The 14757-nt window shown below is 31.6% G+C and overlaps 1 protein-coding gene across 3 annotated transcripts in view; it reads left to right on the plus strand.

Moving 5' to 3' along the window:
• Positions 1–13301, plus strand: part of LOC106472851 (DEAD-box helicase Dbp80-like) — an 18660-nt gene extending 5359 nt beyond the window's left edge. For all 3 annotated transcript variants that reach the window (XM_013933518.2, XM_022401402.1, XM_022401403.1), the window contains 5 exons: positions 2268–2445; positions 5411–5648; positions 7810–7972; positions 9844–10035; positions 12117–13301. In XM_013933518.2, the coding sequence (XP_013788972.1) occupies positions 2268–2445; positions 5411–5648; positions 7810–7972; positions 9844–10035; positions 12117–12181 (836 nt within the window). In that variant the 3' untranslated portion in view covers positions 12182–13301. The remainder of the gene's footprint in view (positions 1–2267; positions 2446–5410; positions 5649–7809; positions 7973–9843; positions 10036–12116) is intronic.
• The last annotated feature ends 1456 nt before the right edge of the window (positions 13302–14757 follow it).

A 14757-nucleotide genomic window follows, 5' to 3' on the forward strand; every position in this document is an offset into this window, starting at 1 on the left:
CCCCCCTAAATTTGATCTGGATCCAGTTCTGGATCACTTTGAAGCATTTTTTTTTGTAATGGAGACATAGAGCATTTTTGTGGTTTTGGGTTAATAACTATAAAGTGTGATTAGATTTGTACCAAATTTCATGGTCACATAAAGGTTGAGACTTCTCAGCACACTATTAAAAAAAAATTATCTGGATCATTGATCATTCTGGATCTGAGAAGGATTTTCTTAGTTTTTGAAGGTGAAATTTGTCGTTATCCAATCTAAATGCAGGAAATCTCGAAAAGGAGTGGCAGGGTGAGGGTGTATAATCTCTGATTGCTCTTGTTAGTATCTAGTTTTGTCTGCTAATCTGCTGTTATAATCAGACATGTTCTGAGAATAAATATTTCTGTGTTGATAGTGGTTGAAATTTGGATCTGTGTCTTCTTGATGGATGTATGGTGCATTATCCACTCTACTGAGATCCTCCCCCCTCACCTCCCCAATTAGAACTTGAATCAACTGTTTGCAGGAGTGGTATCCAGGTTTTGGTGAGCATGTTTTTAGGTTGACTGATTGTGTTAGTAGTTAAGTGAATGCAGAAGGCTTCTTTCATCTTTGTTTTTCTGGTTCATATCCTATCATTTTATTATTATATAAGTTTATTGTATGGTTTCCTTCTCTGACATGATGAGTTTTTCAGACAGGTCAACATTACCAAGTCTTGTATGTTTGTTATGCTCCTAAATTATAACTTTTGTTGATCTTTTTATTTTTCCAACTTATTGGAATTCATATTCACAAGGGACAGTGTTAGTTGTGTTTTTCCTCTACATTGGTCTTTAGATGGGTTTTTTCTTTCTAATTGTGAATATGTTGTGGCTTCTGACTACTGTTCTGACTTTTTTTTACATATCTTCTGCATGTTTTCAGAGAGACCTGTTGAAAAGGGAATATGGCTATGTGTGTGTTTATAATTTCTTTCTGTTTATCTTCTTTATAAATTGTTTTAGGTTAAGGAGTGTTTTAGTGATTGTATTTTTCTTCCATCTTCTTAATTTCTTTGTTCATTCTTGAAACTAGTCAGTTTATGAAACCCCTCTTTACACTTGTTGGGGGTAGTTTGATTTACAGTCGAGGCATTTACCCTTATTTGTGGTTTCTTGTAAACTTCTGAGATATCTGGGTTATGTGTATGAGGGGTTTGATTTACAGTCGAGGCATTTACCTTTATTTGTGGTTTCTTCTAAACTCCTGAGATATCTGGGTTATATGTACGAGTGGTTGGATTTACAGTCAAGGCATGTACACTTATTTGTGGTTTCTTCTAAACTTCTGAGATATCTGGGTTATATGTACGAGTGGTTTGATTTACAGTCAAGGCATTTACCCTTATTTGTGGTTTCTTCTAAACTCCCAAGATATCTGGGTTATGTGTACGAGTGGTTTGATTTACAGTCAAGGCATTTACCCTTATTTGTGGTTTCTTGCAAACTCCCAAGATATCTGGGTTATGTGTATTGGTAACCATCACATCAACAAATGTGCAGTTGTAATATTTTTCTTTTTTCATTGTGTTTTGTTATCTGTTCAAATGGTTCGTGAATTCTTGAATTTTGTCTGTAGTGTGAATGTCCATATTACAAAGGTATCGTCAACATATTTGAGCGAAATACTGGGACATGGAGAAGCAGTTTTGTAGTTGTGTTGAGTTTTCTTGTGTCATATAGTTGATAACTAAACAAAAAATATTATTATACAAGAGTGAGCTTTTAAAATTTTGGTTTTATTTTAGTGTTGGTAATATTTTCATTTGATCTTCGAAAAAATTGCATTTCTGACGACTTGTCAATATTTTCAGTAGTTGATGAGTCATTGTTTTTAACTAGTTTTTAAATAAGTTGTTTTACTCGCAGTTAAAAAAATTGTGTGTGTGTTATATATATATATATATATATATATATATATACTTAAGTATTTTCTAGATTTAAATAAAAAAGTTCATATACAACTTTTTTTTACATTAGTTTAAATAATCATGTATCTTATTTGAAAGAGAAGTGAACTGGTTATTGTGTGATATATTTAGTTTTCATTATAGATACATATATATATATATATATAAAATAGCTTGAGTAGTTTTGTTAATAAATCATATTGCAGAAAATGTAGAATAGCTGATAAGTTTCATTGGGTGCCAATAAACTAAACATTATATTTAAAAATATCACAAAAAGTTATCAGCATGTGTAGAGACAGTGAGATTTTGAAGTAAATTTACCATCTACATGCAGCCCATAGAGGAAGGAAGATTAAAGAACAAGTGATAATAGGAACACCGGGTAAAGTGATGGACTGGTCATTAAGATACAAACTGTTTGACATTCAGAAGATCAACGTTTATGTGTTAGATGAGGCCAATGTGATGATTGCTATCCAGGGTCACCATGATCAGTGTATAAGGGTTCACAAGTAGGTATTTCTGAAAAACTAGGTCTCATTCCTATGTTGGTATGACATACCTTTAATGTAAGTAGTGCCATCTCTTTAGTATGACATTTCTTCAGTAGAATTAGTGCCAACTGTAGGTATTTCTAGAGCAAGAGTAGCATGTATCAGCACTGAGATATAGCATCGGTATCACCAACTTTAGAGAACTATGTTCCAATACTTTCATGTTTGTTCACAAAACTGTTCCATTTCTTGAATGGTATATAAGAAAGTATATAGTTTTCTGTATGTTACTGTTAGTCAAGTGTGTGTTTATCATAATGGTCATTGGCCGAGGTAGTAGTCTGTATACAATTTTGGCCAATGGGAAGCTCCTTACCACTTCCAAATGTAACCAATTGACCTGTTTCAACAGCTGGTGCAAGTTGCAAGGGAAGGAGAGTTTAGTTTTCATAATTCATTTGATCTGTTGTCAAAAAGTGAAGTTTTATCACGTATGACTCCAAAATTCTACTTTATAGCAATACATTTGGATTTTATGATACTTACAGGTAATTTCCTAGCATTGATCAGGAATTTGTATTTATGAAATATGGAGCTGAACTGAGTGTGAATTTGTTTTTGACAGATTTAAGGAAGAGTAAAATGATAGTTTTTTTTCATCTTTCTAGAATTAGAGGGGATTTGTTCTTTGATTTAAAATATTTTGTCTTATTTTTGCCTTTATTATTTCTTTGAAAAATTTAGAGGTAAAATAATAGTTTGAATGTGTTTTAAGTTGAGGATAACTTCATTTTGTGTTCTAGAACACCTTAAAACACACTAACTTCCTAGGGCTGCTTAGCTTACTAGACCCCACTTATTTTTTCTCCATCATGAGTGCAGCTAATTATCTGGTACACAACCAGTTTAATAGTCATCCTAAGCCCCCGTATAAGCCAATAAATGAAGGTAGTTGACAGCCGATGTTATTTTCAAATGTTTATGGAAAACGTGAACATCACATTATTGTTGCAATGCGTAACTAAATGCTTTATTACTCCAGTGATTATTAGTGTTATTGAAAGTATTCAAGGCAGTAACGGGTTTACTGTATATTGGATGATTAACTAACCAAAGGGGGAGGTGGTAAACACTGTCACAGTATGTAGCATGAGTTGTTTTTTATCCACAGATGTTGAGTAGGCTCTACTTATCTTAAGACTCCTGTTGGTTCATTCTGCAGGTTGTTCAATCACAGGATATCCATAGAAAGATAGTGGACTCTCCTTTTATAACCTCATGACTCCTATTTGCTTATTTTTATAGGATATCTATAGTACGATGTCCTAATAAATTTATGGCTTCTGTTAATTTTGTAGGCTTTTTCTTAGCTTACTTTTCACTATGGTTTTTAATTAAATTGTACAAGCATCGTATTTATTTGTATCTTTGTTTTCCATTGAGGTTGGCCTCCTACTTGTAACTGAGATATATGGCATATTATTGTTTTCTAACCTACTTTTAGTATTTTTTTTATTAGCCTGATTTTATGCAATTTTGGCATGTCCATAAAAACCATTGAGCTGTTTTTGTTCTAGTTACATTTGTTTCTTTGTTGTTCTCTTGAAGGTAGCATCTGCTTTGCCCATGGTTATATTGTTGCAACATTGCACACTGTTTAAGATAGGCTATCAACATCATTATCCTTTACTAGTCAAATAGATAATATTTAGAGGTTACAATCTTTGTATATTGTAAGAGAATGACCAGTCACTAATGGATAAAACTGAGGTTTCCTGTTGGGCATGCAGCTGGTTTTAGTCCTAATGAATCTACTTCATTGTAGATGTGAGTCAATTAATGGAATGTCTTTTCGATAATTATTCATTGATTCATTAATCTCATAGAAAGGTGACTGTTTGTTTAGTATCCATGCAATTACAAGCAAGCTTTTTTGCTTTGCAATATGAATAAACACTGTTTCGCTTTACATCACTTGTCCAGTCTGTTTATTGCATAGCTGAAAACTCAGTCATTTAGCTAAAGTGAGATTTACTACACAGTTTTCCTGATTGGTCCTTCCATTATAAAGTGGACTAATCCAATACTCCTGCAGAAATCAGTTTCTCCTGAGAATACCACATAATTAACTAAGCCTTTCATCTTCTGGGATATTTAATAGGCCTATTTTTTGGTTGTATGGAATATTAATTTCTAGTACTTGGATGAACTTTGTAACAGATTGATATTTTATATAAGTAACCAACCCTTTTGAAGCTTTTGACATATATATTTAGAAGTAAGATGGTTGTCGGACAAAATAACAGTAACATGCACCTGCCAGAATTTTGTTGCATAAAAATTTTAGCTCACGTTATCATTATCTAATCAAATACTAAAATTAAGTTATGCTTTTTACTTCAGTTTAGTACGAGCTCATGTGCAATGAAAAACCTGCATTATGCTTTATGACAGCAGTCCCCAATAGGCAACTCGTGGGCCAAATCAAGCCTTTGAAAGCCTGATTCGTGGTTATCACGATGATCAGAAATTGCAAAAGTAAGCATAACTGGTTATGGGGAATGATGTATTTGAGGCCCAGCTCTTGGCTTTATGGCCATCATCTGTTGTGGCCCAGTGTGGAAAATAATTTGGTACTGATGTTCTGTGGCAATATAATAATTGTACTGATAGTGAAATAAACTTGTTCGTATTTGTGGCTGAGACTCTGAGACCTATTTATGTGAATTTAGTTGTTTATTTTTTAGTTGTATTTATGAAAGTTCAATGATGGAATGCTCTCATCATGTTTGTAAATTGTTTGAAAAAAATTATAATTTGATAATGTGAAAACATCGTTGTAGTTTATTTAAATTTTGTTTTAACATAGGTAGCTTACAGTAAAAGTTGCATTTTAGATGACATAAAAATCTTGAACATTTACCATTTCAAAGTTGTGGGGTTTAAATTGGATATTATATTAATTATATTTTTTGTATTACAGAAAACTTTCCAAAGAGTGTCAGGTGATGCTGTTCTCGGCTACATACGACCAAGAAGTTATGGATTTTGCTGAGATAATTGTTCCCAATCCTGTCGTCATCAGACTAAGAAAGGAAGAGGAGAGCCTAGAGAACATCAAACAATTTTATGTTGTTTGTAAAAGCATGGATGAGAAGTTTTCTGCTCTTTCCAACATTTATGGAGTGATATCTATTGGACAAGCCATTGTCTTTTGTCACGTAAGCATTATAAGTAGCAACCGTTTTGTTTACTTATAAAAGCCGTAAAATGTATCCTTCACATCATGAGCACAATTTCATGGACAAAAGATTTCTGTAATCACTTAAAGAGGCCCCAAGATACAGTCCATGTTGTTAATAGATTCTTTAGTTTTTCATATTAATTTTTGTAACTAACATGTTATACTAGATATTATAAGCCCACATTTGATATATAGAGTAGACCATCATATCTCGGTAAAACGTTGCTTTTAATAAACCAGTATTGGAAATATTGATACAACAACAAGATTCTGAAAATATTAGTTAAGGAATAATAAATAAAATCCAAGAGCTATTGATGAAAGATTTGTTTCTTAAAATCATTTTGATTGTTAATGATCGAGTTAAATGAAGTAATTTCTGTTTTGCACTAGCTCTGCAGTTTTATATCAAATTGTTAGTTAGCTTGGATAGTATAAATTTCAACATTTCTGTCAAGAAATAGGTACTGAGTATTTCATAATTATAAACAAACATCGGAAATTAGTTAAACAGAAAAACGTTTCTTTTGTATTAAGATTACCATTAGACTAATACCTGAATAATGTGTGAACATTTTATTTATTTTAACCAAAGGATTCCTACTTTAATGTTTTTAACTTTGTTTTTCTTTCGTATAAATTAAAATATATTGCTGTGGTTACATTCATGTACTTTTTTTTTCTTTTGAAGCATTAATAGCACTTACTATACAGTAAGATAGCTCAAAGTGGTTTTCTTAACAACCAATACTAGCTGAAGTTAGTTTTTTGCTTTAATGTTAACCTTGTGTGTATATCAGTTCTGTAAGTCCACAGTTTTGTTCTTGACATTATGCACAATCTACTGATGTGGTATTATTATTATTATTGTTGTCTTTTAGTGAAACAAACATAAATAAAAAGTCTAGAACTTAGAATTGCCAAATTTACACGTAATACCTCAAGAAACCCCTAGAATATTATTTAACAGATATTGTTTGGTGTATGTCAAGTATATTGTTTCTGGTAAAAGGTTAGATTTAAATTTTTCATTAACAAAGAAAATATGCAATTTCATTTCCATGCATTCCTAATGTGTCTGATTTGTATTTACCACCTGGTGGTGCTACAATTAGTGGAAAAACTACCAGTGTGTATTTACCATTAAATTTCATTTCCATGTGTTCCTAATGTGTCTGATTTGTATTTACCACCTGGTGGCGCTACAATTAGTGGAAAAACTACCAGAGTGTATTTACCATTAAATTTCATTTCCATGTGTTCCTAATGTGTCTGATTTGTATTACCACCTGGTGGCGCTACAATTAGTGGAAAAACTACCAGAGTGTATTTACCATTAAATTAATTGTGTTTATATAGATTCAAGGCATACACTGGATCACATTAACAATGGACTAAATTTTCTTGTGCTAATTAGTTATTACAGGTTTCAAGTGCTTCTTCCATTAGTTTCTTTTCTTGTTTTAAAAATTGTATTTACCCCCATTTATAATAATTTATTTTGCTTTCTTGAATTTATTGGTATTGACATTAAATACTAGTAAATGAGAGAAAATGTAGTAACAAACAGCTAACTTAGATTATTTGTCATTATTGGAGTATTATTTCCTTTTATTTTAAAATTCCATTTCTTCTTAAGACGCACATTATATTGTTACTAACATGGTCGAAAACCACAACTTTATCAAAACTTCTAAAAAATCCTTACCATTATACTAAAAAGTAATGTTGCACTAGTTCATTCGTGCTTTATGAAAAAGTAACGGTAATCGTCATTAGTTCATTCATATTATATAACTAAGTATAATTACCTTTGTACCAATCACTGGTCAGGTATTAGTTACAATTCATATATCAATATAAGAAATCGTTCTAAAATTCTGAGATTAAAAAGTAGCACTTGGAAGAAGAAAAAACATAAGATAACTAGTGTTATTGCCGATGTTGAAGTGCAGCAGTAAAGATGTAATCTTTTTAGTAAAACATTCTACAATAACGTCCCTTAAAAGAAAAAAAGTGTGAAATGTTGATAGTTTGAGAAAAGAAACTTGATTTCAACAGAATCATTTATGTTCTGTAGCACAACAAAATTTATCCTTTGTTTCCTATTTTAGTCTGGTTTTAATGTTTGTTTATAGACGAAAAAAACAGCATCTTGGTTATCAGAGAAACTTACTAAAGAAGGACATGCGGTAGCTCTACTCTCTGGCAACATGTCGGTTTCTCAGAGGATAGCGGTTTTGAACAGGTTCAGAGATGGCAAAGAAAAAGTCCTCATTACCACTAATGTTTGTGCCAGAGGTGGGTTGCATTCAGAATAATGTCAATAACAAAAATAGCTGTCTATCTTTTATAGTTATTGTATGAAATAACCTTTAATATTGGATGTTACTGAAAACTGAGTAGTTAAACTGTTGCTAATGGTCATTTCATACTTGTTGAACTATACATTGGAAAACTTCAGCATACTTTTTCCAAAGAGATTATATCTTAGTCTTTGTTTGACAAAGAATTTTTCTGCTGAAGTTGATCTGGGTTTATCAAATAATCTTTTAGAAGTATTTCAAAGTCAGACTGTAAATTTACAATATCCTGTTAACATACTTCGAGGAAATGGAATAAGAAAGAAATAAGTAAAACTTTTAATTGTATTGGTATTTCAGTTTGCATTAGTCAAATTTGTTTTTAATTGAAACATTACTAAGGTACTCGGTTAAAATTGGCTATGAGGTTTTTTTTTATATTCTCAATTCTAGTGTTTTTGGTTTATTAGTTAATATTAAGTATGAAAACTTGTATGTTGTTTCATTTATTCATTATCATTACACTGATAGCAGGACAACAAATATCAATTGTAGGATTTTAGCTTACTGAAATATTTCTTTAGCAAATAAGTTAATTAGTTGGGTATTTCACTTTTGATCGTTATTGTTTCAATATGGTACAAGTATTTACTCGGTGACATGAAAGATGTGTATTACACATGTTGATCTGAGTAATTTTACATGACAGTACAGGAATAAGTTGTCTTAATTGCATTAGATATAACTTACTGCCCCCCCCTCCAATTCCTAAGCTCTTATTTTTTTATCCAGTTCATTTTCATTTGATTCTCAGTGACTTTACAGGCAAGTAAAACATGGGCTCTAAAAGGCTTCCCATATAAACCCAAATAACCTATTTTATTATTTGTACTTTACACATTTTCTCAGCTTTGAAATGATTGATGTGCTTAGAATAAATCAAGTGCTGCAATAAAAATCTTCACAATAGAAATCGTCTTGAAATTAAAGGTGCACGCTAAGATTGTAAGTACTAATTACCAATCTAGCAAATAAGTAATTGTTTTTCAAAGTTGAAAAACAAATCGGTGAATTTGAAAGTAAAGAAACAAACAATTTATGCATTTAATGCAAAAAAAGTATTTATTACAGGTGTAGATTACAGTAACATTAGAATGTTTTTGTCAGGAGAATAACAGCATTAAAGAAATTAGTTTATTTTTTCTTAGTATACCATCTTGAGCTCTAGCCGTAGGACTATAAGTATTTCTGTTGGCTAAAATGTATGGAATATGTAAAGAAAAACAATCAAGATGTATCATGGATATCAATAACTTCTGATCAAAGCAGAACTAAAAAAATTATCCCAGGAATAACTAATTTCATACAGTGATATAACTAAACGAATGCACAGTAAAAAAAAATTCTAATGATTGGAATGCATTGATTTGCTTATTGAATACACCCACAGTTTTAAATATTTTATAGCTGTATTAGGTTATCCTTCTAAATATCTATAGCAGTTTCAGGTTAACCTTTTATAACACCACTGAGCATTTTCTTCATAGTTATGTCATTTCATTAAACTTTAGATAATACTTGCATGCTACCACTAGGTTACTAAAAGCTAGTCTTTACCAAATAGGTTTTTCTTTATGTATTCTGTTCTAAAGAATACTTAACATTTCTTGCTGTTTGACTCCACAACATTTGATAACCATTGCAGAGAAAGTCCTAGAGCAAATTATTTGTTTATTTATAATAATTATTACTTTTTATATATACATTATTCTCCAAGAGTAAACTTGATTTGAACTACTCTTGGGTATGTTTCAGAAGTATCTGTCTTCTGTTGTAATTGACTCTCTTTTTATTACACTGCTATTACAGGTATTGATGTAGAACAGGTGACTGTTGTGGTGAATTTTGACCTTCCTGTTGACCAGAAAGGAAAGGCTGACTGTGAGACGTACCTTCATCGAATTGGTCGAACTGGACGTTTTGGAAAAATTGGGCTCGCTATTAACATAATTGATGGCCCGCGTACGACCATATTTCTGAAACAAATTGAGGATCATTTTGGTAAGTGTATATTCCATTTATGAGGTATAAAAATCGAAAACATTTAACTTGCGCGATATGGTTGATCCACAACTGTTCTCTTCAAACAGGTCGGAACAATTATAAAAGTGTATGTTGCATTTATGACTTGGAAAGGTGTACTTTTCCATACATCAACAGTTAATTCATCTCTTCAAACAAGTAGTGGAACAACTTAGTTTACCGAGTAGCCACATTTTCAGGAACTGTCATGTGACTAACATAGAATTGTATTAACATTAGTTACAATGATATCGTGAATTGGCTTAACGTAGACTCCACTAGACACTCTGAGGTGTCATGTTTGATTATAACACTCAACTGGGAAGTGTGATCTGCAGTTGGTTCACAGATGTTGGTGTTCAGTTTCATCCTAAAGATTCCCAATCAAATTGAGATCTGGTGATTGTGCATGTCAACAAGTCACTTTCATGCTCTTTGAACCAGTTTTGCACCAATTTTCGGGTACACCGTGGTGTTATTAGGTTAAGCCCTTCTAAAGTGATCAAAGGACCTAATGCTTACATGCTAATACACTACCGCTCCAGCAATGTGTACCATTGGAGAAAAACAAACAGGATTAAGTGCCTTAAGCCTGTTTCCATATTTCTACTCTTTGTCAATATAGAAAAAGATTAACTGTAGCTTATCAGCTTTAACATATTTTTTTCTAAGTTTTATGCTTTAAGTACCAACACTGCCATTGTTGGAGTAATTTGGTCAGTTAGTACATTCTTGTAACTGTTGCCCTCCATGTTTTTCAGTTTATCCCAGCATCATGTGTGTATTCCCTCCCTTTCAATTGCTACAGCTGATAAGACTTGCAGACGTTTGAATAAACAGATGAAGAAAGATGTTATTGATGATGATCCTGCTAGATGAGCCCTGTATATAAACGGTTGAAAATAGCTGCTCATAATAATAGATGTGCACCATATATAAACACATGAAGAAAAAATTTTTCATGATGATGTTCCTGCTAGATGAGCCCCGTATATAAACAGTTGAAGAAAGTTGTTCATGATGATGTTCCTGCTAGATGAGCCCCGTATATAAACAGTTGAAGAAAGTTGTTCATGATGATGTTAAAATACTTTCTCTATTACAGAACAGTAGTACCAACAAAGCTGATGTCACCATATTATAAAGGTTTTGTGTTTATTTCATTCATCTTATCTTTTTAAACGATAAATTAATATAAAATACAATAACTTAAATTTCATTTATTTAGCCTACTGAAACAGTCTAAAGTAACATTACAACATTTTATATATATATAGACAGACAGAAACACACACACACACACACGCACTTTGGTATATGATTCAAATACTGCTGATGTCTTTGTCTTGACCTTCATGAATGTTTGGTTTATTGGTGTCTCGGTCTTGACCTTCATGAATGTTCGGTTTATTGGTGTCTCGGTCTTGACCTTCATGAATGTTCGGCTTATTGGTGTCTCGGTCTTGACCTTCATGAATGTTCGGTTTATTGGTGTCTCGGTCTTGACCTTCATGAATGTTCGGTTTATTGATTACTGTTACAAGAGCTTTTGAAAGTTTTTTTTACCTGGTTTTTGAGTATAATACAAGTTCATCTACCAGTCTGAGTGAAATCAGTAAAGTGTTTTACAGGAATTCTAGTTGTGTGTTTCTTTAGATAGGCTATCTTTCTTTAAAAACACTTATCTGAAAAGTGGACCAAATGTTTGCATTATGGAAATCCAAAATACTGCTGCTATTGTAAAGTCAAATAACAGGAGAAATCAAATGTTATTTTATTAAAACACTTTCTTAAGAAATTTTAAGTGAACTACAAACAGTTTTTATAATAATGTACACAATTTCAATTCTATTTGAAAAATTAATCATATTGTTTGAAAAAGTCTATATTATAACATTTACTGTAAACTTAGTGTGGGCGTTAAGTTTTTTTTCCACATTCTTTTATGTACTTAGTAGAAGCTCAAGAATCCTCCCAAACATGAGACATGTGGCACTTGAGATGCAGCAACTTAATTGACTAAAGGTTCATATTTGGTTTTAATTTTTGTTTCCTTTTAGGACGTAAAATTCTGAAGTTGGATGCAGAAGATGTTGACGAGTTAGAGAAGTTGAACAAGGACTGAATCTGCTTTTTTAAAGTAAGCACAGAGTGATATGATTAAAGAAGTGTACGCACAACATCACTTCTCTAAAGAATAATTACAAAGTACTACCAGATTCTGTGTGATCTCATAAATTGTTTTTTTTATTTTTGACCGAGTCTTTCAATGCTTGTAAATACATTGCTTATATTTTTTTATTTTTACATAGTAATTTAATAAAGACCAAATTTTACTTTTTAATCCTGCAAGATCAGTTTGTGCAGTGATAATGAAATCTCTCAGATTTGTCTGGCTCATAGTTGGGAAAATAATCGTCAGTCTTAAAAGATATCGGACTTGGGTGCGAGTGATATAAGTATGTTTCCATTGTTATTAAATCTCATAAAATACGTAATGCTTCATACAGCTGTTGTTTTCCTGAGCAGGTATTATAATATAAATTATTAAATGTTATATAGCTTTGATAAGAAGTTTGCCCCTTTTTAAATTTTCAGTATTGTCATGTAATTTTTTACATTATTTAATTTCGTTCCTGAATTAGTTGTATTGATGGTACCTTTCAATTGATCTCTGGTTGCTTGTTGTTTTAGGTGGTAAAGTAACCATTTGATGATGAAGTCTAAACCATCAGAGTAAATTAATTTTTTTCTGTTGATGATAAAAGATATTTTCTTAGGCCTATAGAAACAGATGAACTGATTAGCGTTTCAGTCATGTTACGATTTACTTTATGTATCAGAATAAATTTGTGTAATGTTGATTTGTGGCAAAACCTACGAAGTTGTTATGATAAAACCCATGATTGGTTGAACTTCCACATAGAGCTGATTTTGGTTTTGTTCCATGATGTAATAATATATTACAAATAAAATAAGTGTTCTGACTTTGCGACAGTGTTTTCAGAATATGATAGATAAGAATGATGTTAATATTTTTATTCTACTCTAAGCATTTGTAGCAATTTTTTTTATATATTTTGGAGAAATGATGGTATAACAAAATACTGTTAGAGATCTATAAAAATAAATACTTAGATTCGAACTATTTCCTCGATTTATTTTGAAGACATGAAATGACGTGAAGGATGTTAAATGTAAAGTGTTAAAAATAATGAGAGAATAAATTGAATGTTCTAAATTAATCCGTGTTCTGCATATTATTTTCAAGTTTGGGCTACCTTTTCTGAGCCCATCATCAGGCTAACTATGGTAAGACACCATAGTACTGTTATATCCTTTAGTAACCTGATAGTTTAACCAAAAATTAATGCCTTTGTACTGTACGGTTATTTATAATCACATTGCATTGTTCTCTAGAAAGAGAGAGTACTGAGGCGTTACGCTCAATGAATCAGTAGAAACATTAACAGTATGTATAGATTTTCTATGGCCCTCTGACACATTCCTGCTCATAGCATTGACTTGCGAGTTTGAAATTTTTACCACATTGAAGAAATGGTATTCCACTTGAAAATCCTAAAAGTTTACCAGGTTCACATACGTAATGAAATATTAAACGTGTCTTTTATTGTTATTGTGTATCTAATAAAAGACACGTTTAATATTTCAGTTGTTTATCTTTAAAGGTGGCACTTTAAACAAATTTCAAGTAAGCCAACCGTCATTACAGAAGAACTGATCAAGAAACCATTTTGTTTGAAATATTTCTCAAAGGGCATTTTAGATGAGCATTGATCCATTATACAAATTATAATTATATATTAAAAAAGTGAAATAACAAAAACTATATGTATACATATTTTTTTCAAGAACGCGATGAAAATATAATTTCAGATGAAATTAGTGTAAAAGCTTCTGCCTAACAATTTGTTTTAATAGCTTGTAATAGTTGCATTAAACGGCTCGTGTCCGCTAATCTATTGGGGTATGAATAATGTTTTTTAAAAAAGTTTTATAATTGAAACTTTATTTAGGACAAAGGAAAGTGAGTTTAAAAACGATCCATTAAAACCTGCATAACCTAAGTTTGGAGAGATTAGCTTCTGTGTAGTTTGATCGTGTGCTAACTTTATGCATAGTATGAGAAAATAGTGTAAAACATAGGGATATAATACACCGTAATAGCGGTATCCAAAACTTACACTATCTACTGGATTTAGTTGCACTATTTCCTGGACTTATTGAGACCATTCTGGACTCGATCGATTTTGGTTGGTCTCGCTCGAGTGAGGTCACTTTGAACTTGGTGTTCGATTCAAAGTAATTTTTGACTTGGTTGTTTTTTGCTGGTCTCACTTGAGTTGATGTTTATTGAAATTCACCATTTTCGATAGATCAGTATAAAGCAGGTACCATACTTTAGATTAGAAATTTAATTTAATATCTAGTGGGTATTTAATAGTTAGGGTATTTCTCCAGACTTTAGTAGATAAACCGCACCATTGTATATGAATGTATGGTCTGGAAATTTTTGGTGAAATTGTATTTTGTCTAGGATTGGATAAAATTTGCTGAAAAGATTTGAGAAATCAGCCAGGAATGTGTCGACTTTTTTAAAAACGACAAAATAAAGAACAGTAGAAAGGAAGTATTCTGTATCTTTTGATAATAAAAACAATTGTCAAGGTATAGAAAGAA

The sequence above is a fragment of the Limulus polyphemus genome, unplaced genomic scaffold, assembly GCF_000517525.1.
Source record: "Limulus polyphemus unplaced genomic scaffold, Limulus_polyphemus-2.1.2 Scaffold5667, whole genome shotgun sequence".
Lineage (NCBI taxonomy): Eukaryota > Metazoa > Arthropoda > Merostomata > Xiphosura > Limulidae > Limulus > Limulus polyphemus.